General features: G+C 40.8%; 2 protein-coding genes and 1 long non-coding RNA gene across 3 annotated transcripts in view; 1 reads left to right on the top strand and 2 right to left on the bottom strand.

The window, feature by feature from the left end:
- The first annotated feature begins 25 nt into the window (after nt 1-25).
- Nucleotides 26-3,955, top strand: LOC134800672 (uncharacterized). The gene is made up of 5 exons (XM_063773153.1): nt 26-312; nt 1,174-1,270; nt 1,871-1,994; nt 2,860-3,010; nt 3,682-3,955. The coding sequence occupies exons 1-5, from the start codon at nt 26-28 to the stop codon at nt 3,953-3,955; spliced, it is 933 nt and encodes a 310-aa protein (XP_063629223.1).
- Nucleotides 3,956-6,552: 2,597 nt separating this feature from the next.
- On the bottom strand, nt 6,553-15,793 carry LOC134800671 (uncharacterized). Its single transcript, XM_063773152.1, has 13 exons — nt 15,737-15,793; nt 15,422-15,638; nt 14,779-15,016; nt 13,934-14,033; nt 13,407-13,560; nt 12,518-12,671; nt 11,875-12,135; nt 10,382-10,692; nt 9,499-9,679; nt 8,736-8,841; nt 7,949-8,038; nt 7,196-7,293; nt 6,553-6,852 (listed from the first exon to the last, which is right to left on the bottom strand). Exons 1-13 carry the CDS (start codon nt 15,791-15,793, stop codon nt 6,618-6,620), a joined length of 2,202 nt encoding a protein of 733 aa, XP_063629222.1. The 3' UTR covers nt 6,553-6,617.
- Nucleotides 15,794-16,041: 248 nt separating this feature from the next.
- LOC134800956 (uncharacterized) overlaps nt 16,042-27,988 on the bottom strand; it is a 32,462-nt gene continuing 20,515 nt past the window's right edge. Inside the window, exons 3-5 of the long non-coding RNA XR_010145599.1 lie at nt 17,128-17,193; nt 16,332-16,397; nt 16,042-16,156 (exon numbers count right to left, since the gene is read on the bottom strand). This is a non-coding gene — a long non-coding RNA (uncharacterized LOC134800956). The remainder of the gene's footprint in view (nt 16,157-16,331; nt 16,398-17,127; nt 17,194-27,988) is intronic.

The following is a 27,988-nucleotide window of genomic DNA, read 5'->3' as shown; positions in this document are numbered from 1 at the left end:
GAACGAATTTATGACAAAAACTACAATGACTTTAATATTTACAGCGTCTTCTGCCGATGTAATCGCGAGCCACCGTAACGAAAAACCAACGTCACCAGAATTACCAGCTGTTATTCCATCCAGCCGTTCCGATCTACCGAGTAAGCGCGAAGCACCCCTGGATCCTACCAGTACTGGGTCTACTGGTACTAAGGTACCCCTGGATTCGACCAGTAATGAAAATGGAACGCCACCGCGTCCAGTACTCAACCGATCTATGCACCTACGTGTGGAGCTGCTGTTACCTGACTTAACCAGGAGCTTTGAAGTTGAGTAAGTGAAGTTGAGAAGTGTAAATGTAGCAAAATATTGTGTAGAAACTTAAATTACCCATTCAAATCATCACGTTCCTAACACATTTCCGTTTTTCGATAAAGTCATCTTTATAGGGCTTAAGGATGACTCTCGAAGCCGGGCCGTGTCCGGGCCGGAGCTTCCGGCGTATCGATTTCTATGGAAAGCATCATGTGATCGCCTGTCATGTCATAGAAAAGTAAGCGCCGGAAGCTCAGGCCCGGACACGGCCCGGTCTAACGTGAGTCATCCTTTAGTTTGGTATTTAGCATGAAGGTTAAAGAAAGGACGCTGATCACGGGGAATTTCGAACATTAACCCGCATGTTTCTATCTCTATCGCGCGTCCAAAATTATATTGTTATCCTGCTCGCACAGTGTCATTGACCGCCGGCATCATGGACAGCCAAAGGGACGGCGGGCATTGACGTAGATATCTAATAAGGACTGGCCTTATGGGTAATAATAATAATGAGGCATGAATGGGACGCTGCGTAGCCAAGATGCCAATCGCTTACGGTACGAACGATAGCGATTGTAACCTTGGATAGGCCGGCAGTACAGCGGTGTGACACCGCTACAACGCGATTGGTTGATGAGTTCGCATCACGCGCGCGATTGGTTGAGGAGTTCGAATCACGCGCGCAATTGGTCGCAACTTGTTGCGTTAAGCCGCACGATTGGCTCGAATACGTGAGTGACACCGCTGAACTAGTACCATTTTTAGTGCCCGTAAGGCCCGTCTTTAGATATATATGTATATGTCAATGACGGCGGGTTAATGTACGACATTCCTTGTGCCAAGCGTCCTTTCTTATGTTATGTTATCTTATATTTGCAGATACCACGCCGAGTCGGGCACAGCGCGCACTACAGTAGAGAACTCGTCCACCATCTACCGGGGTCCCGCCGGGCAGGGCCAAATTCAATTCCTTAAGGTGAAACATTTTTTCACATCACCTATTCGGATAAGGGCTTTTTCTTCCCTGCTAGGAGGGATCACAGTGGCACTTTTCTGTTCTAATATTTTATTGTCAGTGTAAAATATTAACACAATGAAATATGAAAATAATATGCTCATTCGATTACAATTTCGATTACGTGCGTACTATTTTTTTTTTGCTTAAACAATATTTTGAAGCATAGTAAAGAAAGCCTACTGCTACGTGTCAAATGGTAGCAAAATTACTTCCACCGGGCCGTGTCCGGGCCGGAGCTTCCGGCGTTTCGTTTTCTATGGAAAGCATCACGTGATCACCTGTCATCTGCCATAGAAAAGTAAGCGCCGCCAGAAGCTCCAGCCCAGACACGGCCCGGCCAGCCCGGTCTAACGTGAGTCATCCTTTAGGCGTTCACACTTGAATCCCTCACCACGCTCAGGATTCTATTTTAGAATCCTTCGCTGTTTGTGACCCAATTTACTATACATATCGTGCCTTGAACCATTCTCGAGTTGATCGTCTATATGTGTGCACATGAATTACCTGTACCTACGTTACCTTCTGTACTATTTGTTACCTTCTTCCCAACTGGAACAGATTGAAATAGACTTGACAAGCGGAGCCCCGGTGCGCCGTTGCACGAAGTCCCCCGCGCTCCCCGCAAGCCCTGCGGATTACTCCATACCTGGTCTTCCTAACATGGAGCCCTTCAAGTTTGTCGGTGAGTTTGTTAACTCAACAACAACTTTTATGTAGGTACTATACCTATCCCCACAGGAGCTTCTAATAAGTCATTAATCTAAGCCTTGGGCACAAAATAAATAATAGTACTAGGTACAGAAGATTCACACTCTAACAAAACGCGTTTGTTACTATTACGACAGATATGACCGCTAGGTGGCGACAGCGCCACGCCCGGCTTCTAGCCATAAGCCGACGAAATCGCGAAGTGATCCACGCCTGCCTTGGGTGAAATCGCATCTGCGACGCCTTTTTAGGGTTCCGTAGTCAACTAGTAGTCCTTATAGTTTCGCCATGTCCGTCTGTCTGTCTGTCCGAGGCTTTACTCCATGGTCAATGCTAGAAAACTGAGTTATGGATATAATGAATCAATCAATCCGACAAAGTGGTAAAATAGACTCAAAAAATGCTTGATATAACTATTGTATACACTTTTTCTCTGAGTCAACTAAAATAATACTTTTTCTACTATACAACCTAAATAAATAAACATAATTATTATTTAATGCTATAAACTGAAAGAGGCTCGTTGATGTCTTTTGTTCTATCTTTTGGTTTACCGCGGCTAGACGCGATTAGTCAAATCCATTATAAGTTCACTAAAATGTTTCGTAATGAAGTCATTATTACAGCTGAGTCGGGAGCCCATATTGAAATGTATACGATAATAGTTTGATTTAAGTACGTAGTTTTAATTCAACGATTATAAGTCGACGTAGTGTAGTTATTATAATTCTTTCAAATCCCAAGAATAATTTTTTTGTAAATGACAAATAGTTTTCCATCAGGCGGCTCGCATGCTTGTTGGCCACCGGCACCGTTTAAAATGCTTCTCTCTGCAACAGGTTACGAGACAGAAGAAGGGCGGCAGGTTGAGCGCTGGCAGAACGTGTTGATCGGCAAGCCGGGCGACTACGGCGCGGCGAGGGAGGAGGCCCTCAACTACACACACGACTTCTTTGTGTACAGGGAGGGAGGGGACGCGGTGCCGCTCAGGTCAGTTACAGGTTGAGCACTGGTAGAACGTGTTGATCGGCAAGCCGGGCGACTACGGCGCGGCGCGGGGGGAGGCCCTCAACTACTGCACACACGACTTCTTTGTGTACAGGGAGGGAGGGGACGCGGTGCCGCTCAGGTCAGTTACAGATAACTATACCCTATTCTTTGTTTTTGTGTATCTGTTGTCCCAGATTCTACTAGTGGCAGTGAGCTGTAGACCTCAACGAACCATCACGGCTCCGCCATTTTGAAAAATTTCCAAAATCTGAACCGACAATTCTGTTTGTTTGAAAGATAAAAAAATTTAGAGAGTGTTTCCGAGGTTGCTAAGTTTTATGAATAGCCCCGCTTGCACCATCCCACTAACCCGGGGTGAACCGGTTAAACCGTTAACCAAGTGTCAAATTGTACTGGTAACCAAGGTAACTCCAGGTTTAACCGGTTAACCCGAGTTAGTGGGATGGTGCAAGTGACTCTTGGAGGCAAGTTCTTCATCTAGTTTAGTATTCACTATAGTAGATGTTCGAGTTTTTGTTTCCTTATCGTTGTCTAAAGTACCTGAGCTCTCTTTATTGGCCCTGATCTCATACAATACCTTTCCGACTTTTTACGTGATCTAAATAAAACGGAGTTAAAATGACTTGAGACTTATCATTCCTAATCCCCAGATACAAAGTGACGACCGACAGCTCAGTCCTAGGCGCCGCCAGCGACACCTACACGCACCGCTACACACTACTGCCGGCCCCCACCGCCCCCCTCACACCCGACGTGGCCATCTGTGATGATGTGCAAGAGTACCACGATGGCCGACGCCGGCGCAGTGCCACTCTTAGTAGGGAGGAGTTCATTTGGCTGGTCAACGCTAAGAAGGAGCAAGTTGGTGAAAAAAGGAACAATGATTTAAACCCGGAATCGGAAGAAATCGTTTGGTCGTATTAATATTGACGGATTGAACATGTCCACATATAGTAAAATTTTGAGATAATTTAATGCACGTTATTTCCGTGAATAAGTTTTTTCAGTAAAAAATAGTTATGTTCATATTAAAAAGCGGTTGCAGAATATATAACTAATAGTTCATTAAAACCTCTGCGTTTTGGGTTTAATATCTTATTTTCCGAAAAAAGTGACTAGACATGTTTCCTTCATTCATTTATGGGCTGGCTGAGATGCAGGATCAGTATCGCCTTTATATAAGCGTCAGCATGTGCATCCGAGTGATCCGAGGCACACGCCACCGCTTTAAGTCCACCGCCAAGTGGCTTGGGTTCGACGACGACGGTGCCACCCTTCGATTGAAACCTCTTTCCTACCCTAAATCTTTCAATGTATATTTGCCTATGTATGTATTACTAGTAGTTCGCCCCGAACTGAGAACACGCGGTTAACCAAAAATTATATAGCGATTGACTTTGTTGCACCTACTTAGGTACTCGTATAGTGCGACATGAAATAATAGAAAATAAATGAGGGCGCCACTTTCTACGTAACTGTCACATTTTTGACGTAAAATGCTTACACATGGCAACAATTTAGTATGGACATTTTTGAGTTCCATTTTATTTAATTTCTACTATTTTATGTCGCTCTATAGGCGGCAATGGATCAAAGATCGCGTGGATTTATTGCAAGGTCTGTGGAGCCCTTAACTGATAGATTTAAGCAAAGAGGAGTATGTATAATATAGTTGACCAACCAGATCTTGTCAGTAGAAAAAATGTAGGCGCGAAAGGATATGGTCTCATAGAAAATTTGAGTTTCGTGCCTTTTTCTACGGACAAGATTTGCTTTTTTGCATCAATTTGAAGCGCCATTTACAAGTTTAGCGTTAAGTAATATTAATATAGATGGCGCTATTTTTTCGAATAAAGGGCTTCGTATACGGCTGTCCCTCCCCTGGATTTAAGTCACCACCATAGAGATTAAAATAAACTGTATCTGTGCTAAGCCGAAATGTTTCCTGTCAAATGTCAAATACATATATTATGTTTATTCTATTTTATATTTATCTTGCTAATTATTTCAAAATGGTAAATTTAAAAACGATATTATAAAAGTGTAAGTCGAGCACTTTCATTTGATACTAAACTCGACCATGTTTCTTGCAAAAAAATGACCAGAATAGCAAGGCCTCTCACAAACAGCTTTATAGCCTTCTAAGCTCTTCTAGCTCAATAACCCCTTGAGCGGGCCTGCTCATAATTTAATGACTATAATATAATGCCCTCGACTACACGTTTACCCAATTTCATTTAAATTTGAACAAATTTACTTAAGTTATTGAGTATCAAACTTATCTTCTGACAGTTCAGCTTAAAAACATCGAAATGCCGGGACGTGCCGCTAGCCAGCCGCGTGTTCAAAGTCGAATGTAAGATCTTCGCTTCGCTTTGCTCGCTCGTTCGAAGAACTTCGCTTCGCTTTGCTCGGTCGTTCTATTATACTTATATTAAAAAATGATAATACCCATAAAAAATTCATTAATGTAGCCCTATGGCTTCACAAAGTCTTTGTCTATACAAAGTATAATATTAACATAAGGTCGCCAATTACCTTATAATAAACCTATATTTGTTTACTAATTAACGTCTAACGTCATACTAAAACATGACCCGTTTCACGCGCGCGGACATGACAGGTATCAAACTGGGATTTAAGAAAAAAATACAAAATTAAAGTACCTGATCATTTTAATAATTGTGATGACAATGGCAGTGCTTAATATAAGATACTGCTTTAAATCTTATACGCTATAAATAGCTTTAGCTTATCGTCAAATATGGCCGTTTTATCTTATATCACATAAATAAGGCAAACAAGCAACGATTTCATATGATACATTTAGTTGATACTGACGTTATCGTATAGATAACTAAGGAAAAGGTAGAACATTTCAATATATCGGTCTATACGAGTATGTCTGGTCTAACCCACAGATTATTTACAGGCATAAGTCATAACTCGTCACTTACAGTAAGTTACTTAGAGGATATTAACAACGCGATGTAATTGTTTAAACAGCACCACCTCTTGGTTACTAGAGACACTTAAACCACTAAAGACACTAAACTTTTAATTAATCAATAAAATATCCTCCTGGGAGTCCTGGGTCCCAAAAGCCCTTATAAAATAATTTAACATCTACTCGTATATTTAACTTGAATCAAACAAAGCAAGGGTCTGAATTTAATAAGTTATTTGTCAAAAATTTAATTTTTGATAAATACAAGCTTTTACGCTGACTATAGGTACTTTTCTTTTAACAGGCAACTAACGCTCATCGAGACAATTCTAACAAAGCCAAACACAATACGGTGCGTTGTTTTATCACAAATTTCCTATGGCCATCTCCTGTGTCCATCATCATATCATATCAGCTCAGTGGTACCATAATATTGCATTGTCACCCAACTTACATGAGTATGTGAAGTTTCAGCTCACTGCTCAATAGGGAAGTGGGTCAAATTTAGCTTCCAAGATTTGACCCACACTCAACATACTAACAGGGTAAGTTAAATAAAAGCTTGTACCAAAACGAAAGTTTCTGGGACTCAGGAGGAGCAACAAAACGGTAAAATTTAATCAGATTTGGCATCGAAAACTAAGCTTTAAGGCTCGCCGCGGCCGCTCTCAGCTCCGCTCTATCAATGTTCGGTTCCTCGACCAACGAGTAAGATGGCCGCTCCAGAACCGCGCAGGAGTCAGGCGCGATGCGGATGTAACCGCCCTCCCCCCACTTGTCGCTCCACGTGTTCTTGATGATGAAGTGGGGGCGGTCCTTGGTGCCCCAGCCGACGGCGAGGACGGCGTGGTTGAGGCGAGGCTTGTTTTCGCCGCTGGAAAATACATTAATTTTAACAAAAATCTGGCATAAGCGCTGATTATCTGATCCCACGGTAGTTTTACAGAAACATTGATTCTTACCCTTCGTGGGAAACTGGGCCCACAGGAAATTCATCGTTTTTTTTTTTTTTTTTTTTTCGTTCCACCTCTCTGGCCAACTCAGCCCACGGGCTCAGTCAACCACTCTCTACCGCTCAAGGGTCTACTGAGCCCACGGGCTCAGATGACCAATTATTTACCGCTTAAGGGTCTACACATCCCTCGCCACGCAACCTCGCACATCTCAGGCGGAAACGCAGCTGTATAGTAATGAACTCTACATTCTACATGACTCACCAGCGCTTGTCCTTCAGCACTCCCGACTTGTAATAGATGAAGCTCTGCGCCTTCGCGTCCACTATGACGACCGACGGCGCGTGATTCTTGATCGCCACCTGAACAAATCGTTATGTCAATAGAGTTAAAGAAAATTCTGCAGGGATTTTGACAGCACACGCAGTGCCAGTGTTATTTATACGTCATAATTTCATAGAAGTTTGACGTTTAAAATAACACTGCGTGTGCTGTTAAAATCTCTCCAGACTTTTCTTGGTTTAACTCTAACCTACATAAAACCAGCTATGCGGTCGCGGCTGCCGCTCTCGCATTGGACTTAATAGTCATTTGCGGAAGTGCCGCACTCTTAATATGGACGCTGTTTAAACATCATCTTATTGATGTTACAGGCCAATGATGATGACATAAAACACAAGCACTTGTTTCGATCACTAGACCAAAATGCTACTGAAATAGATGTGAACTTAGACATAATGGAATAAAAGAAGGTTCCAGAGTCAAAACTGCAAAACGACTCTGGGTCTTAAGATACATAAGATAACATATAAAAATATATTACTTATATTGCACAAAAAGAATACAGAAAAAGTACCTATATACATCAGTTGTTTATTGTAAGTTACATACTTAATTTGCAGTGCCCTTACAGGGTTCATAGCTTGTTCTCCATTCTAATGTAAGACCTAATTGTACCTATGAAAGCAATAAATTACTGATTAGGTACTAAGGTTATAGAAGGTTGACAGTACTTACCTTGAGGGCATTCTCGCTGAAGGCGGTGACGTTAACGTGCCCGCTGATGTGCGTCACCGGTGGCACGGTCTGATCCTTGCACTGCAACACCTGTAACATTATCACAGGCATTAAGTATTGTATTGTGCATTATAGCACACATGGACAGAAGGATGAAGGTACGACGAAAGAGATACGTCCAGAGAGACAGGTGTAAAAAATCTTCGGACGCTGATATACGAGTATACGCTGCTATAGGTAGGTAATGTACTTAGTTAATAGCGGACATGAAATGTGTGTGAGTGTGTGTGTGTGTTAAAAGCGCTGGTGGCCTATCGGTAAGAGCGTGCGACACATCATGTGCGAAGCAAAACATCGTGAGGAAACCGCACTAATCCTAATAAGGCCTCGCTTTCGTAAAAACTAGTGCCTACGTCGATTCTCGGGATTAGTTGCCAAAGCCAACCAAAGCGGACCCCAGGCTTCCATGAGCCGTGGCAAAATGCCGGGCCAATGCGAGGAAGAAGATGAAGTGTGTACAACATATGGAATAAAGTTTGTTAAAATACCTTGGAATTAGATCGTGCTGCAAAGAGAGCATTTGGGTCGACCGACTAGACGCGGTCCTGTAAGCCATCCTAAGTATCGCGTGGGTGGATAGAGTGGAGGTAGATTTCCATGAGCTCGGCGTCAGCGAAAGCTGACGAGATTCCGCGCCGGACCGGGTAAAATGGCGTGCTCTTGTGTCGGAGGCCAAGGCTCATTTTGGGTCATCGCGCCAACCAAGTAATTAAGTAAGAATAGGTACCTTAGCCTGGTAGTTGGTGTACTCTTCCCACGCCGGCAGCCCGCGGGCCTTCACGTAGTCATACGCAAAGCTGGGCCACGTTCCATTACAGCCGTTCGTCCCGAACCTGTAACCATCATGGATTAGAGCTTTCTCACAGGAAGCTAAATAAAGGGAACTTTTTCAGCTATTACACAAAGTACGAAACCTTCTTTTAAAATTATGGCTTCAGTCCTGTGGGACCATTTCGCCAGTGTCAAGGTATTGGGTTGGGAGCTTTAAATACGACTAAAATTGTACGTTTAGCTCTTATTTTATTAGCTCTAGTAAGCATAAGACTTGCATAAGACCAACCACACTTTATCCCATGTGCTTATTTAAATAACAGTCTGCACACGAACCCCACTTATCAAACGCTAGCTTTCAACCGCGACGCAAATATTCATAGATTTTGAGGGTTAGATTAAAAGCATGGCCGAGATACAAGACATAAAGTTAACAGCGCGGTAAAATTGAGATCAAAATTAAATGGAAGTCTTATGAAATAATGAAATTACGATATGGAAAAGAAGTACTATTTCACAGGATGTTTTTGTTTATACATAGATGCTTGCAGATTTGGACCTTATACTTACAGTTTGCCGTAGTCGACGAGGCACTGAAGGCTGAGCGGCACTAGCTTGTTGGTCTTCTTGAAGAGCGCGCCCTCCGTGGAGCCCGCTACGGTGAAGGGTATGTTTGTCTCATGGACGGCGGGTGTTGACATCTATACTCCAACACTTACGGTTTGCCGCAGTCGACGAGGCACTGAGGGCTGAGCGGCACCAGCTTGTTGGTCTTCTTGAAGAGCGCGCCCTCCGTGGAGCCTGCCACGGCGAAGGCCCAGCAAGACGAGCACGTTGTCTCTTGGACTGTGGAAATGTCACCGTTTACTTTAGATTTGTTGACACTAAGCCAACACAAGCCTTAAGTAGAGAAAATTGTCAAAATAAAAAAAAGATCCACATTTCATGGTTTCTCAGAAAGTATCTGACAATAACCCGGGTCTTTTTCAGACTCAGAAACTTGAATTTAACAAGATTTTTTTTCAATATTATCTTAAAAACAGGACCGAAGTGATCCCATAAGTGTTCCGTGAAAAAGTTTTGTACGTGACACTAAAAAAAACCAGCCGAGTGTTATTTAATGCAAGGCGTAATGTAGCAATAAAATGTTACCTTCCATCAGAGAAGGGTCCTTAACTCCTTATACTTCATGTGCACCATCCTATCAGAAAAGGGATAAGGACGCTTTTCTCTGATGGAAAGCCACAAATGGATTATTATTGAAAATATCGCTCAGGGTTCCATGAATCTGAGATAAAACACAGATGAAGATTTTTCTTTTAATTCCGGTTTTTGCTATTAACGAGCACACAATATTTTAAAATATATAATTTTGTCATCGGGGTCCCTTTGTTTCACATAAAAGTCATAATGTGTTTGTCATATTATCAATAGTCATAACACTGAAACTATTAACTTTTCAGGATTTTCGTAAGGTTATCCTATAGACAGGTTAGGTTAGGTTTGTTCTTTGGCAATCCTGAAAAGTGACGCGTTTCTGAACCAAATAATTTATGACTAACGAAAATGCGGCCAAACAATACATTATGACTTAAAACTTACAGCGAACAGGAGAAACGGCACCAAGCGGACGCCAATCGAACTCATCCTCCAACTTGATACTCTTCACTTCACTCTCTGAGTACGGGAACGGCACAAGTCCAGGCTCGCTAGTGCCCTCTGGCGGCTCCTCAACTCCGAACAGCTGGTTGATCTCATCGTCTAGCCTGTCTGCCATGAAGTTGGCGGCCATTTTGAATCCGGAGCAGAGACGGTTGCCTGCCTCGATGAAGCGGGAGGATTGGACGAGGAGGTTCTTGCGGACGGCCTCTTCGGCCGGGTCGAGGTATTTGCGTTTGAATTGATTTTTGAAGCTGTAAATGTCAGTCCATAGGTTATTATTATAAATTCGCCAACAAACTGTCATGCAGATTGGCGAAAAATTAGGTGTAATGGATATTACTGTGTATTTTTTATTGAGTAAATAAATAAAAAAAAAAGTGGCCTTTGCATGCTCACGAATTGGAAATTGGAGGGTAAGATTCTAAGTCTCAGTATTCGCTGCCGCTGCTGGAAATCTGGCCGAAGGGAATAATTCGACTATTTCGGCGGAAGGAGGGAGAATATTTCGGCGGTTCCGTGGGAAGCTGCCAACAGAACAAGTGACGTGACAGAAAACTGCGCCGCCAAAATATATTTTTTAAAGATTTTTATTATTGTATGTATGTTAGTTTGTAAGGTCTTAAGGCCTTAGTTTCCTGAAAATATTAGATATAGGGACATTACAATTATGGTTTTGGATTAAAATCATGTTAAAATTTGTAAAATTGGAATAAATCCAAATTGTTTAGAGTTGGACCAAGAATAGTCTGCAGCGGATTTGATAGCCCACGCGGTGCAAGTGTTATTTACACGTCATAATTTCATAGAAGTTTGACGTTTAAAATGACACTTGCACTGCGTGGGCTATCGAAATCGCTGCAGACTTTTCTCAGTCTGACTTTAAGTACACTTGTTTTCCGTTACCTTCATATGAGTTCAGGATGAAATTTTAAATAGGTTGAGGTTGGCCATTAAAATACGAGTAAGGTGAACCGGGATAATTGCAAATTGCAATTATGAGATAATTGCGTCTATTCGTTATTTCTCGAATACGTATGTTCAGAACGCTCTCTATATTACGTTTTATTCTGCAAGTAACTTAGGTTTTTATCACTAGAGATCTAGTAATTCACGTAATTTATTAAATAAGGTTTACTCGGGTAATTCCGAATGTCGAAAACTGACGGACAATTCCGAAAGAGACTTTTATTATGATGGAATTAAGGGTGATTTTCATCTGAATTTCGGAATTATCCGACATTCGGTAATACCCGAATACACCTTAACTCAAATAGACACAATAACCCCATAGCTGTATCGGTTGACCTAATAGTATACTCGAATTCGGTATTAAGGTGAAATAAGTAAAACAATTTAAAGATTATTTAGTTCTTTTTAATGATGGACGTATGTTGATGATGATTTATATGACGTTTTTCCTGTAATATACTTACTCAGTCAATATAGAGTCATATCGAATATCCCTTGTCGGTCCAGCGAATTCTCTGATCGGGTCAAATTTTGCTAGTACCCTCGACGCGAGGCCAATGTCCCTCTTCTGAAGACTGTGCTCCTCTGGGTGCTTCTCGAAGACGTCGCAATCCTGGGACATGTCGGGGAGAACTGCGGAGGTTGGTCCGTCGAGCAAGTTGTAGCGGTGGGTGTAACTGTCGCTGTTGGGCCCGAGGACTGAACTGTCAGTCACCACTGAGTATCTGAAGACAGGTAGGTACAGGGTTAAGCATTGATGCATTAGGAAAATAGTCCACACAGTTTCAGGAAGGTGTTCTTAGGATCAGTCTAGGTTTGATGAAATACCCTTGCATCTAAATAGTGCATTTGCCAGATCTGGATGCACCGTTCCAACCCAACTGCATTGATACATGAATAATGCATGTAATACGGCCGATCGAATACAATCAAGCAAGATTGGCACGTTGGCTCGGCACCCTGTAGTTGCAGAACAGCACAACCTCAGACAGTCGTAAAGCAATGGACAGTCACTTTAAACAACATGGTGTCTTTGAGTGCTCGAACAATAATTGAGATGAGAAGCAAGCCAAGCGCACTTCCAAAAGCCTGTCGAAGCTGACTGACCTGAGCGGCACCGCTTGCCCCCTTTCCCTGATGATGAACATCTCGTGCGTGACGGTGAGGGACTCCCCCTCCGCCGCGCCTCCTTCCCCTGGCCCACCCTTGACTACGCGGCGCCAGCGCTCCACTAGCGATCGGCCCTCTGCGGTCGTGTAACCTGGAACACGTAGGCAAAATGTTTGAAAAATGTTGAAGTTCGCATAGCGCTCTGCCTTTCATACAAGATTTCATTCTGGTGGGTTTGCCTTTCATACAAAAAAACGGGCGAATCCCTATAGTCTGTATTTTTAGGTATTTAAAAAAGAGTAGTAAAAATCTACCCTCAAATGGCTTCTTAAGCCAGTTGCGGGTAGATGAAAACATTACATGATCAAATAATGTAGGTTAAAGTGAGGTCGTTCAGTGACAGATCCAGGTGGTTTTGTATTTGGTTGGTTAATCAATAAATGTTATAACTACCCGAAAATGTACAAATTATTTATTGACTTTTATTTTATGTACCTATACAGAGTATAGGTTGGAAATGTCCTTCACGCGCTCTTTTATATGTCATCAACACGGTCGTCGTCAACAGGTTGACAGATCTGTTCCTTTTTAGACCAATCGACGCGCGTTTATATAAAAATAAAGCACTGCATTGGCTAGTTCTATGCAGTGCTTCATGAGCTCTTCTGCTTCTATACCCGATCGTAAAATTCATGAGACGGAAGCCATCTTTGAATGTGCCATCACTCCACGATTGCCGCGCCATTTAGGGTCCTAGCTAAATTGGTTGTTCAATACATACGCTATAGCATTTCCAATTTAGGACGAACCCTAATTGGCATAACAATCCCGTGTGGTGACTGTACTGAATCTATATATAGGGCTCCTGGTTGCAATATTGGCTTACCAACGAACTCAAACTGGTCAAATGCTGGTAGTCCTGGGAAGGCGTTATCTTCGGGGGAGGCCTGCATCAGCGGGGACAGCGTGCAGCGGTGCACCTCCTGTCCGTCCGTTAGTTCTCGTTGGATCTGTAAGTAAGAATTGTACAGCCATTCCTCCTGGAGCCCAACATCAGAATTAAACGACAAATTTTTGTTTCGAAAAAACAATAGTTCCAATTCGATTAAAAAAATATGGAGTTTTATGGTCATCATCTCAGCCGAAAGACGTCCACTGCTGGACAAAGACCTCCCCCAAAGATCTCCACAGCGAACGTCATTCGCTGCCCTCAACCAACGGTTTCCCGCGACTTTAACCAGATCGTCGGTCCATCTAGTCTGGGGCCTTCCCGCGCTGCGTCTTCCGGTACGTGGTCGCCACTCGAGAACCTTTCTACCCCAGATGGGGCATAAAGGTTTTATGGTAATGGTAACTAAATAAAGACTCTTTTGAATTTAAAAGTCTCTTAAAATGGTAAGAAATATCAAATACCTCAAGGAACTGGATGCGTCCGTCCGCCAGCGGTGCGCGGTAGATGACAGTGCTGCCGTCCTCGACCACGGTCTTTGCTGTGTTCGACTCCGAGTGCCATCTGAAACACACAAGTTTCTGATTAACTTAAATCTGATTTGAAAAAGATTGGCCCACATATGATCAAAACTTGTTCAGCTCTGAACTCTTTGAGGTTCCAGGCTCATTCTCCTGCTAATTTTAATAAGTAGGAGCGATTTTTATTCAATGGGTGGAAAACGACCCAATGAGTATATATATATGGCTTCGCGGCTAGAAGATGTTGATGTCAACTTTAGCCAGTCTTCTCCAAGACCACGTAGACAATGCCGTCCTAGAAACGTCGGAGGTAAATCTTAAAACTTAAATACGCGATTAAGTCCCGTTGTACAATTTAATAATGGGTTACAGTATATATGGGTTAGAGGCAGCATCGGGAGCAGCGGCATGGGCAGTGAGTACTGCACACTGTTGCGGTTGCGGCATGTTTACCTAACCAATCAAATCTGGACACAGTTAAACCCACCACAGATTTATATAGTCTGGTTGGGGCGGTTGCAATCCGGACGCTGTGAGCCCAAGAGACCCAGGGAATTTGTAATTGCCGATAAATACTGGGAAATATGGTCGAGGAAAAACTTTGGAACATTTATTTTATTAAATACTGACCTTACTCTAAAAGTATCACTCTCTCAGTATAATAAGATTAAAAATATATATGGACACGGTAAGATCCACTCACTATTGGGGCGGTTCTAATTAGGGACGACTTTTTGCAGTTCTGACTAAGAAAATCTTTAGCGTCAACAATTGCTACCAATACGTACTGTATATCATAAGCCTCAGTGTAGTCGGAGCTCGGCACAGTCAGGTCTACACGCAGATGCAGAGATCGGTTGAAGTCCGGGAGAGGCGGCGCCGCTGCTGTGATCGGTACGCCGTAGGAAGACGAGGGTGAGGTGACCGGGAGTCGGGCAGGGAGGTCCAGGTCGGGGATGACTGCAGGCTCCTCTGGAGCCACTGGTGTTTGGCGGAGGAAGCTTTGGATCATCTGTTCCGAGGTTTCTGTGGAGGGAACATGTAACTATTACTTTCATTTTACAATGTTTAGATAGTTAGTTTATGTATGATCACTTGATCAGTTAATGTATCTTCGTCTGATTGTACTGCTTGAATGTGGCCTCGTATAATTCTTTTAGTAAATTCCTAGACTCTGTCAGTTATATATTCCTATTACGTCCCCCAAATACCAAGTGAATTATAACAGCGACGATATATATGATTATAGGTTCGTACCCTGTACAGGATTGAACCCTACTTCTAGTTGTGATTTAATGCTCCTATCAAAATCCTATATCCAAGAAACGGCCATTCGTTTCTGGATTAATGCTCTTAACTTTCGGCAACAGAAACAACAAATTAAAACCTAAATCTATGATAATTCTAAAATGTTTTACCGAACAAACTTACCAAAAATTGGTGATCCATCGGAGAAAGGAATTTTATCCTCTTCTACTGTCGTCTGTTCGTAGTTCACTGGTTCCTGAACTTGAGACTCATCCACCTTAAAAGTGACCCTATTGTTAGTCCCAAGGTTGAAATTCAAACTCTCCTTATAAGGAACATCTGCCGGAGTGGGTATAACGACCTTCGCAGAAGCGTAACTCTTCACGGGTTGATAAGTTTTCTGTGGGTGAGTGTCTAGAAGTAGTTCGTTGATCTGAATCGCTTCTTGATGTGTATTGGTGGTTTCATGGTGCTGAGATTGAGGGGTGACTGAATTACTCGTAATGGTTTCTTGATGTGTGTTGATGGTTTCATGATGGGTGTTGGTGTTTTCATATTGCTGGTTTGGGGTTGGCTCTGGAGATTGTGGGACCACTGTTTGCGGGTTTGAGATTGGCTCTTGAGATTGTGGGACCACTGTTTGCGGGTTTGAGGTTGGCTCTTGAGATTGTGGGACCACTGTTTGCGGGTTTGAGGTTGGCTCTTGAGATTGTGGGACCACTGTTTGCGGATTTGGGGTTGGCTCTTGAGATTGCGGGACCACTGTTTGCTGGTTTGGGGTTGCCTCTTGAGATTGTGGGACCACTGTTTGAGGCTGAATTTGAGCTTGAATTTGTTGGCGGATTTGTGCGATTGGTATATTTGGTAGAGCTTGTGCTGGATGCGTAGCGGTTGATCCATGATTAGCGCTGCAGGAATCTGTAAAACAAAGTTGTAATTGGCACCTTTTTCTGCTGACACATATTGGTTTGACTGACCATAGATTGATAGGATTCTCTAATGACAAATTAATATTCGTAAAAGTCCGTTTAAATGTCCGTGTTTAATTTACACACCCAATATACATGCTATTGTACTGAGTAATGGATCTAACCTGGATTATTGGTGTAAATTGGCACAGGGAGCACCAGAATTGGTAATGTCACTCCTCCATGGCCTCCTGAAATAGACAGAAATCAATTTAGGTTATGACATCTCATAGATTAATACACAGAATATATGGGTCAAACAGATCACTGTGTTATGTCTTTCCTGTAGACATACACAAGAGTTAAGGGCTATAAAGGTTAATTTTCTTATTTAACCCTTATCCACGTGAAAAGGTCCTCCTTTTATTTAGAGAACTATGATGAAATCATTACTTACATGCCCACAAGCTGTTAACTATTGCCCACAGGAGAGAAAACTAGTGTGTTATCGCGAACAGTACATTTTTCTCTCCTGTGGGCAATAGTTAACAGCTTGTGGGCATGTAAGCAATGATTTTATCATGGTTCTCTAAATAAAAGGAGGACCTTTTTACGTAGATAAGGGTTAAATAAGAAAATTAACCTTTATAGCCCTTAACTCTTGTGTATGTCTACAGGAAAGACATAACACAGTGATCTGTTTGACCCATATAACAGACAGGCTACTCTTGTTTGCACCTCTTATAAGATAAATAAAAAGAGATAAAGATAATAGTTTATTATTCAAGTAGGCATATTACATTGCGCTTATGAACATCAAATAAAGCTTACACCGGCTCCAACCCTACACCTTTGCCTCGAGAAGATTTAAATCCCCCCTCAGTTGAAGGAGGGTATCCCAATATGGGACCGGCAACAAACTCGGCGCGACACATCTTTTCAAAATAACCTATAGTTGAGTTGAGAAATACCAAATCTTACCCAGTTGGATCGGCAGCTGCACTGGCAGGAGAGACGATTTGATTTGGTTCCTCTCGCTTGGTCGTTCTGTCAACAAAAACAATAACACCACATTAACCACATTGGCTTTTTCTATAAACAATTGTCGGTTGACTAGGCCCCATAGAGATACAAACGTTTTACACATAGCCCCCCTAGATTTTGCAAAAATGATTTCTTCGGCGTTTCAGTTTTGTGGCAGCAAATTGAAATGTTGCCCTAGGCCGTTATACTGTGTAACTTTTCGAATTCGGCAGGTTTCGGCAAATAAAACATGTGCCGGCCGAAGGTTCGGTTTTGGCCGAAAACTGCCATTATGGCAGTTGGCGCCATAAAGTTATGTAACTTTCGGCCGCGCCGAAACTTAGTTTTCGGTCCTGTCCGTTTCGGTTTCGATAAGTATCGGCAAACTAGAGCCAACCGAACCTATCATTTCGGTTTCCGGTCGGACACTAAATAAAATACGGAACCCTAATCTAAAAAGGTCAGTTAGATACTTTATTTCCGGATAATTTCGATTTTTTCACACCTTTCCCCTTTTATCATTAAGTAAATTCAACTATTCAACTCTTCTTCGTTATGAATAATTATGATGTAACACGCGAGATTTGCTTTGTTTAATACTAGAGATCACCATTAGCATATAATGGTTGTAATTATGTTATGTAATAACATTATTGAGTGTTGACCTTTAGCAGTGTACGGTCGAGTCGATCGGTGCAAAAACATATTATACGACCTTATTGTCAGTATCTTAGAGACGTTGTAACTCCCCCCTTATTTACTTACCTAACCTACCTTAATATAACATCCCCTTTCGATTTACCCTTAAAATATGGCCATGTGATCGTCTAGCTAGTGGTTAGGACCCCTTGAAGTGAACCGCGGTAACCTCAAATTCTTTAATGAGTATCAGCTAAATTTTGGACTCTGACTTTATTTATTATTACCTAGATTTTGAGAACAGATATTTATGGTAATAAATATAATTATTTATGGAAGTAAGAAATAACCTAAAGAAAATTATTCAGAGAAATAGAAAACTATTCAGAATTTATTAGTGCAACGTAAATGATGGTGTAAATTTACTATGATGTATTTAAGTATTACAGCATATATGATGATATAAATATATAAAAATGTTGTTGGTAAAATCCTGCCACACCTATTAAGCTCCCGGGATAACATAGAAGCAGCACTCCTGAGATAAGCTCTTTTACGCCCTAGCATTTCTAGGTTAATTATAATTAACTATCATCTTCTAAACGATGTGTGATTTAATCACACGTGCTGCTCCATACGCCCGATGCAGGTCTGGAAGCTCTTAGTCCGATTTGCAAGTATTAATCGGAACACCTACCCTACCAGTTTAGCCAGAAGGGCTATGACCAACACTTCGTAACTTAAGCGCACCTAGATGATGATGAAAAGAAGTGTCAAAGTATTCATCAGTCATCATAATTACTAATCTTTTTTATATTCAAAAGCTAGGGATGCTAATCCCTTAGTCCCATTCCCCAGAGCTGATAATCTAGACAGAATTCCTAGTTTTCTAGATGTATAAACGAAGTACCGAGTTTATTCACTAATTATTATGTTTAATCGAGGCCGAAATTGAGTATTCACTCAATTTATCCTTTGTACTGCTCTTGCCTGACAAAGGTTCCCTAAAGCAAACCGTTCTTCAATCACAGAATAGTTTGCGTTCCTAAATCCAGATTGATAATTAAGAGATTATGTTGTTGTATGTATTACCTGATTATATTACTCAGTACCTCGTCCCTACACCAGACAACCAGAAATGAAAAAATAGAAATAAGAATTTATAGAAACTTTGGTTCTTTCCCCATACAAATGAGAAATTAGGAAGATTTAGGCAGATGAACCCTTCACCTTTTAAACACTCGTATTTTAGGATTAAGAAACCATATTTTTAAACCCTTAAAGAGAAATATATATCAACCATATCAATTGTATAGACCAGAACAAAAAAAGAACCCTAATAAACAATAAAATTAGTGTGTGATTCTACCCTAACTCTACCCATTGTCCCTAATCTAGTACATTCAAAGCATAGTTCGTTCTTACCATCGACCTAATGCTTTGTAATATACGCAAGTGTGGTCCCTACGAGAAGCTGTAAAGTTCGGCAGGCGAAACCGAGAAGGCAACCTACAGGCCAGTGTATTTGACTCCCTCCTTATCGCCCGCGGGCATGGTGGATAAGAATAAGTCGCCCTATTCCGTGTATATAAGTGGATCAGTACCCTAGCACACACACGCACTAATCACGAGGGAAACTCTGCCACAACAAAGACTAAGTGTAATATCAGTCACGACAGAAGTCTGCCCCCGCAACCAGCACTAGCATGAACCGGAGCACCGAAATATATAAATAAATTTAATAGGAGACCTAGTCTCAATTACTGTCGACTTCAGTGGCCAGGATTTACACCCAATGACGCGCACGTGACGTCCCCATATCCGTCTAAACAGCTGGGCCTTGAGACTAGTGAGATAATTCGTCTCTTATGTTGATATAAAAGAGACGCCAAGTCCTCTCAAACTTGGAGCAATAGACTCCTAACCATCCAATCCTTTGGCACCGTTAGGCGGAGTGAATGTTTAGCTGGACAAACTGTCAGTCCAAACAATGATCTGGCTTTTAAAATAGCAAAAATACCCCATAGAAAAACACTAAAATAACTAAGTTATCACTAAATTAAACTAACTCAACAGAAAAGTGAAATTCCCTTAAACACTGTCATCTATATTTAACGTTACGAGAATTTCTTCCCATAAAACCAAACACAGACACAATTCCAAGCCCCGGCCATGCATTGACATTGTCCCTGCATAACATGACGGCACTTAGAACACACAGCGTAAAGAAAACTTCACAATAACTAAAAACCCACACATGGTAGTAAAGAATCTCCACAACAGTCTAAACTTAGCGTTACGACGATTAAAATCCCCGCAAAACCAAGCACAGACACAAATTCTAAGTTTAAATTCACTAGGATAATTCCAAGTAAAAAACAAACACAGAAAAAGTCGCGGAGAAACTTCACCTCCCCGCACTACGTTACACCCGAAAACCAGAGTCACTGCTAGCCCGGTCGAAGAATGAATGCCCCTCCCAACGCTCCGCACCGGCCTTTTATACCTTTTACTATGGCGACTGAATGGCGACATAACGGCGACATAACGGCGACTGAGCGGCGACTGAGCGGCGACTGAGCGGCGACTGAGTGGCGACTGAATGGCGACTGAGTGGCGACTGAATGGCGACTGAATGGCGACTGAGTGGCGACTGAATGGCGACTGAATGGCGACTGAGTGGCGACTGAATGGCGACATAACGGCGACTGAATGGCGACTAAACGGCGACTGAATGGCGACATAACGGCGACTGAATGGCGACTGAGAGGCGACTGAATCAAAACAAAGATACTGGCGACTGAGTGGCGACTGAGTGGCGACTGAATGGCGACTGAGAGGCGACTGAATGGCGACTGAGCGGCGACTGAGTGGCGACTGAATGGCGACTGAATGGCGACTGAATGGCGACTGAATGGCGACTGAATGGCGACTGAGTGGCGACTGAATGGCGACTGAATGGCGACTGAGTGGCGACTGAATGGCGACATAACGGCGACTGAATGGCGACATAACGGCGACTGAATGGCGACTGAAAGGCGACTGAATCAAAACAAACATACTGGCGACTGAGTGGCGACTGAGTGGCGACTGAATGGCGACTGAGCGGCGACTGAATGGCGACATAACGGCGACTGAATGGCGACTGAAAGGCGACTGAATCAAAACAAACATACTGGCGACTGAGTGGCGACTGAGTGGCGACTGAATGGCGACTGAGCGGCGACTGAATGGCGACTGAGCGGCGACTGAGTGGCGACTGAGTGGCGACTGAATGGCGACTGAATGGCGACTGAGTGGCGACTGAATGGCGACTGAATGGCGACTGAATGGCGACTGAATGGCGACTGAGTGGCGACTGAATGGCGACTGAATGGCGACTGAGTGGCGACTGAATGGCGACATAACGGCGACTGAATGGCGACTGAGAGGCGACTGAATCAAAACAAAGATACTGGCGACTGAGTGGCGACTGAGTGGCGACTGAATGGCGACTGAGCGGCGACTGAGTGGCGACTGAGTGGCGACTGAATGGCGACTGAATGGCGACTGAGCGGCGACTGAGTGGCGACTGAGTGGCGACTGAATGGCGACATAACGGCGACTGAATGGCGACTGAGTGGCGACTGAGTGGCGACTGAATGGCGACTGAATGGCGACTGAATGGCGACTGAGTGGCGACTGAATGGCGACATAACGGCGACTGAATGGCGACATAATAGCGACATAACGGCGACATATTGGCGACATAACGGCGACATAATAGCGACATAATAGCGACATAACAGCGACATAACGGCGACATATTGGCGACATAACGGCGACTTAATAGCGACATCACGGCGACATAACGGCGACACAATAGCGACATAACGGCGACATACTGGCATAAACATTATTCCAAAAGTACCAGGATGCCAGAATTGCAGAAGAGGTCGTTTGCCTCGGGCGGGTAACCGACAACAGGTGTCTTATTGAGACAAACGTATACCAAAAATACCAGGATACCAGAACTGAGGAAGATGTCATTAACCTCGTGGCGTGTAACAAGGTTTGATTCAAGAAGAAAGATCATAAGTTCCAGGTTGTTTACTAAACCATATGTCTTAAATATTAAAGTTCACTATTGCTTACTTCAGAATATAAATCATGTCCTTTTTACTCACGCAGTTTAGAGAAAGACGGAGCTATTTTTAATGACATCTACGCACACATTCATAGGCAATAGTCGAGTAGTCAGTTGGAGTAGACTAAATTATGATAAAAGGGAACGTTCGAAAACTCATCACGTACGAATTTGTAAGCATTATTTTACTTTGAGATATTTTTAGTTTACTTCTGAAAAACATTCCTGTATTGAAGTTTTTTTATGTTTATTAGTATCTAGTATATTATTTAAGACATCCGGAATTTAGAGAATTAATTATTTTAATATTTTTATTTATCTTATGAATTTTTAGATTTTATGTTTCGAAATTGTACTAGCATCAGCGTAACGGAACGTCGAGCTGTCTTCATCAGTTTTATTGTCAACGTCAATACCAATTTGTTGTTGATTATTTCCTGAGGGTTTATTTTGTTTATTTCTAAGTTAAAATAAAGATTTAAAAAAAAGAAAGTCACGTGATACCTATTATGGATTACCATGGAATTGCTTCAAGTTTCAACTGTTAGAATATTCGATGGAATCATGAATGAAATATGCGACTGAAGAGGTCTTTAGTTTTACAAGGTATTTCCTTTTATTTTCTGTGTTTCAATGAAAAATGTGGTTAATACTAGGCAATAGGCATACGACTAGTCACAGTTCGCCCCCGATTTAAGTGTTTTATGAATTACTACAGTAATTTGTAAAAGACTTCAATCTACTCTAGATTAGTCGGATATATCCCCCCTTTTCTAAACTTGTAGTGTGTGTCTCAATACTAAGTGACCGCTAATGACTCAGCTCTGAAATTAGTTCATCAGAATTCCGTCAATGAACCATGACAACTTTTTCCCCAGTCACCTCGCTCCACCAAAGATATTAGGTTGTGAATCTAATAGGCTACTAATTAACCCGTCCTTGCCAGCTCAACCCGGCCGCGTCGAGTATTACTCTTGTCTCTACCCGAATTGCGCCGTACACTTCCGTAGAAGAGCATCTGATGAGACAGCAAAAACTCCCAAGCGAAACGAAGAGACCTTTAATTTTTATAAGTACGAAGCTTTCAAGTTCCATTGCCAAAATTCGAACCAATTTCATTGCCTTATCACCCTCAACCACGTTTTCTTGGCGCGTGTCTCATACTTGAATAAAATATACCGACCTTTAAGTTTGTTTGGGTGTGTATTTTTTTTTATATATAAACAAACTTAAAATTGACATAAGTAAATACCCCAATATGGTATGATAAAGATATTTTTGTTTGAAAAAAAAAATCGACCAAAATAAACAAAATATTTACTTATAATTATTATACCTCATATTGAAAGCAACATAAGATATGTAATTGTATCTAATTAACCTCTTGAAAAGAGCCTCGTCCTTTTAGACGCTCACGGCCCTTAAAATATGTCGAGTGTCAGATATATCTCACCCAATATGAGTGTGTGGGTTTCGTAAGGGTCTTATTACCTTGTGTAGTACTAGCCATAAAAACCTACCCTTGTGAATGGGTCGAAATTTTAACCTACCGATAAGATTTTTCTGGCTAGTTGTGTATCCCGTTCCCTCCCCAGTTTGTTCCCCTGCAAATACCGACAAATCTAGTTTGATTACCCTCCAGCCTTTGTCTATCTGTATCAATCCGTTCTTTCCAAAGAGGTACAACAATCAACTTGACATCCGTCATCTCATATCATACATCTCTTTCATAAATCACCACAAAGTCATAACTATAAACACTCAATGCACACACATTTTCATTCCTCCTCTGTTACACTTTCACACTGATTTCTACAGACAGCCAACGCGTCGATTAGTAATCAAAATGAGAATATATAAATTTATATTTATAGCCACATAATCATTTAAAAAAAACTTACTCATTTTGACCTAACCCCATACTAGCCCAACATTTCTAGATGATTCCCACATGATTTTAAAATCCCTCAATTTTCCAATTAATATATATTATTTTATGTTTATTTATTTATTTAATAATTACTAGTTAAAAACACTTGACTAGGTATTAAAATCAAATGATACGCACATAAAGGAAAATTTGCACCTTTGTTGTTAGATTTTATGATAACGCTCCGCAATATATTTTTCTATAATTCCTATCTTTCGCTCACATACTGTCGTTCAACGCGCAGCATCGAAAACCTACTATGCAATAAACCACCGCGGAAGTATACAGACAATGACGAGTCGAACTTGATACGCGCTTAACCATTCCGCTGCCAAACCATGGCAGTCCACGCGGCTGTTTGTAACGTCTAACTATCACTCTATAAGAAGCCCATAACCGTACATTGTATGGCATTTAAACGACCCTAATCTCAATACCCCAAAACCCAGGCACAGCCACGAATATATAAAAAACTGACCTAAAGCGATTATGCGATTAATACATTTAAAACCATAATGAAAGACTCTACTTGTACGTTGTTTTTATATAATTAGCCCATTGGCCAGCCAAAATAATGCAAACATGCTCACAAATAAATAAAAATAAATTTTATAAGACATTTATAATGATGATTTCTATGAATGATGATGATGATAAATCAAAAATTATAGTAGCGACGAATCATAAAGTATAGTAACATAAATGCTGCAAAACATATTTAAATAATTTTTTAAATTTTTATAAAATTATTATCCGTTTTAATGCATTTTTACCAGCCTATTTACATTATAAAACACACACCGTTTGACTTAACGTACCTATAAAAAAAATCCAAATCATAATATTATTAGCCATGTTATTCAAATTACTATTGTGAGATGTACTAACTCGTTTATGCACTGTTAGTGTTAGTGCTTAAAAATGGAGGCCTAGGCACCCTAAAACATCCGCGCCAGTGATTAAAAATACGTGAGTGAACATCTAGGTATTTTAAGAACTAAGTACCCAGGTGCTCCTAATACAAATACAACTGCATTGGAAGGGTTAGGTAGGTAATGAATCCATCTTTGATATAAAGAGTAAGTAGGTAAGTATTTATCTAAACATTGTGCAACAATTCATTTGTGTAAATTATTTTTAAAAAATAGCCTACTGAACATAAGTTTATTCATAACTCCAGTTTATTTTATAACGCTACTCGTAGATACATATCCAAAATAAATTTTATTTATGCATAGTTTTTAAGAATTTTGTAAACAAACAGACCACAGGACTAAAATAAACAAAAAAAATATTTACGCGCCAGGATTCGAACCCAGTCCTTCTTAAAATATTCTTCATACATTTGTCCACCTTGATATCCACTAGACCACGGGAGAGTTACAAGTGACGACAAATTTAACAATGGCTTTCATAACAAAGTGTTTTATTGTTTTGTTTTATTTTTCAAGTGTTTTTCGCACTAAATGACTAACAAAGAATTTTATTTATCACATGAAAACCATGTAATATAATGCATATACCTACGAACACATTATTATGGAATCCATTGAAAACGTGTTACTAACCGAATTACATTTAGAAAAATCAAGAAAGCATGTGATTATATTCATATTGAAACGCTTGAAAGATCTGAACGTCAATTTAGTATTATTTCATATAATGTAAACAAGCTATAATGCGTTTTATATACTAACATATCCTACAATTGTTCTAGGCTTGCCAAAATTTCTACTCACGTGTTTATTTGTTAAACGCACGTTTCTTGCAGATGAATACTATTTTCACCACTTTATCACGTCACTAATTTCACCCACTACACTATTCTACTATTTCAATATAGATTTACTACAGAAAACTACATGATTTTTCTTATTTGTTTCCAAAATGCACTCGTTACTTGCGTTCGCAAAATGCACGTAAAACTAACCATTTCTCGCTCAAATACACATTTGTACTCAATTATGGACCTTTTCCGGGTTAGTATCTATATTTATTTTTGCTTTAAACACTGTCCATTCTATTTTATCACTTCTTAATAACATAAATATTTCCGTCCAAGCCAAAGTTGTTTCGTTTACGAAACCGCAATATTTTATTTTAACACGTTTTGACCAGACAACATGGCCCCGGTTTGTTGATATGCACTTAAACTAAACGTCACAATGATTTTCATTTATCTCACATAAAGATTTCCATTATTAAACCATCTACAGTCTCATTTTACGATTAGAATAGGATCCTATAGAAATGCGAATAAATTTAACTATAACTCTTCAATAATTGTTTTTGTAAGTAGCAACACCATTACGATTGTCATCCATTATCTTCCGATTCTATGATCTTCCGTCATAGATGGTAGAATCCTATAGACGTGCTATACTCGCGCGTCCGTGAGGGACAAATCATACGCAACTACACGAGACCGTAACAAGGACAACCAATAATAGCGCTTTCGCTGCCACTCCTACTGAAAGATACGTAAGACTGTCCCGTTCTGTCACCTAGTGATGGGCTACCATTACCATCGCTATCTATTGATTTTTGCAATTATTATCAATACTAAACGAAATCGTTCGTGTGAACAAGTTTTTACGCATAGACAAAATACTAATAACCAACCAATTTACAATCGCGTACAAGACAAGCGGCGAGACGAGCCGCGAAACAAGACACGGAACGAGAGTGTAAACGGGTGCGCGTGCGTCCATGCAATGCGACAAAATCAAAAACATATTCTAATACTCCCGACAACATACCAAGCACAACCCACTCAATTTGGTCGGGTTCTTAGTACGACTTCTTAAGTAACAATTCCGATAGGTGGCGTGAATAACTAAGTGGTTTTGAATAAACTATTCGAGACTGAATTATAAACGTTCAACAGTGAAACATGAGTGAAACGAAATTTTGTCTTTGGCAAATTATAACTGCTGTCATTTCAGATTATGCTTATTTTTTGAAACGTAATTAATTTATCCTTCATACAAGTAAACTAATCGTGATGTTAATGATTAAAATTACTTCAGTTTCCGGTGACATTTTGATCAAATACCTAAACATTTGACAATCACTCAAAACATGCTCAGAACAAAATTAAAACGCCATTTTGAATACAAGCCATTGCCTTTGTTTCACAATGATTTCCTACAGTAAAATACCACGACGCAAGCTTTACCCGATGTAGCGAGTAAGGATTGCCTCCAAGAATGCCCTAATGGTTTCCAAAATATAGCCCCTTGAAGAATTTACTATAAAACGAATGAAGTGAAAGTTCTGTTTCGTCGCCGCATGGCTGACCTTTTCTCAGCTTGCGTCTTCTATTTTTCTGTGAACCTAGTGCCCATAACTATGACCTAGCGTTTGAACTATCTAGTACAAAGGATGCGTAATGAGTCTAGCTGTCGATAGTGCGAATGGAATGGACTTAAATGTGGAAACTGTTGCTTTGAGCAAGGTAAGATTTTATTCTTTTTCCTTCATTAAACAAGTTGCTCCTATTTAAAAACTGTTTTGCTTATTAGAATATCAACTAGTGAAAAGTAATTGATCACAAATTGACCTATCTATCAATAAATCTGCGTTCTATTTGGTCTTATCGAATACAGACAAACATTAAGGTTTCCCTAATTTCATATCATTACGCTTGTAATGTTTTTACCTAATGTAGTGAGTTGCCTTATTTTTATTCTTTGTTCAGCAACAAAACACATTTTTTTCTGCAAAACTTGAAAGTGATCAAAGTAAAAATCAGTATTAAAGGAATGACATGTTGATTTTTGATTTTATGCTGTCTGTCTAATGCAATATCTGTTCTTCACTACATGTTTGTTTTCTGCTGCAATAAGATTTACAAAGTTTATTTGATTTTTCAGCAAGCTGACAACTTTATTAGAATGAACCCCGGTATACATATGTCATTATCGAAAGAAAAGAAGTTGAAATTTTGCTGCGAAGACTCCCTTGCTATTTTCGATAAATCAAAACAACTGTGAAACGTAAGTATGATATTTCTACTATTAGACATTTACTCACTGGTTTGACCATACTGCTTTTGGAATTTGAAAAATGTTGTCGCTCTAAAAAGATGACCCTGGTCAATTTCTTTCGGAAATACTAGCTTC

This window comes from Cydia splendana, chromosome 20 (genome assembly GCF_910591565.1).
Source record: "Cydia splendana chromosome 20, ilCydSple1.2, whole genome shotgun sequence".
Taxonomy (NCBI): domain Eukaryota; kingdom Metazoa; phylum Arthropoda; class Insecta; order Lepidoptera; family Tortricidae; genus Cydia; species Cydia splendana.
Note: the sequence above shows the minus strand (reverse complement) of the source record. Positions and strands in the feature narration are given on the sequence as shown.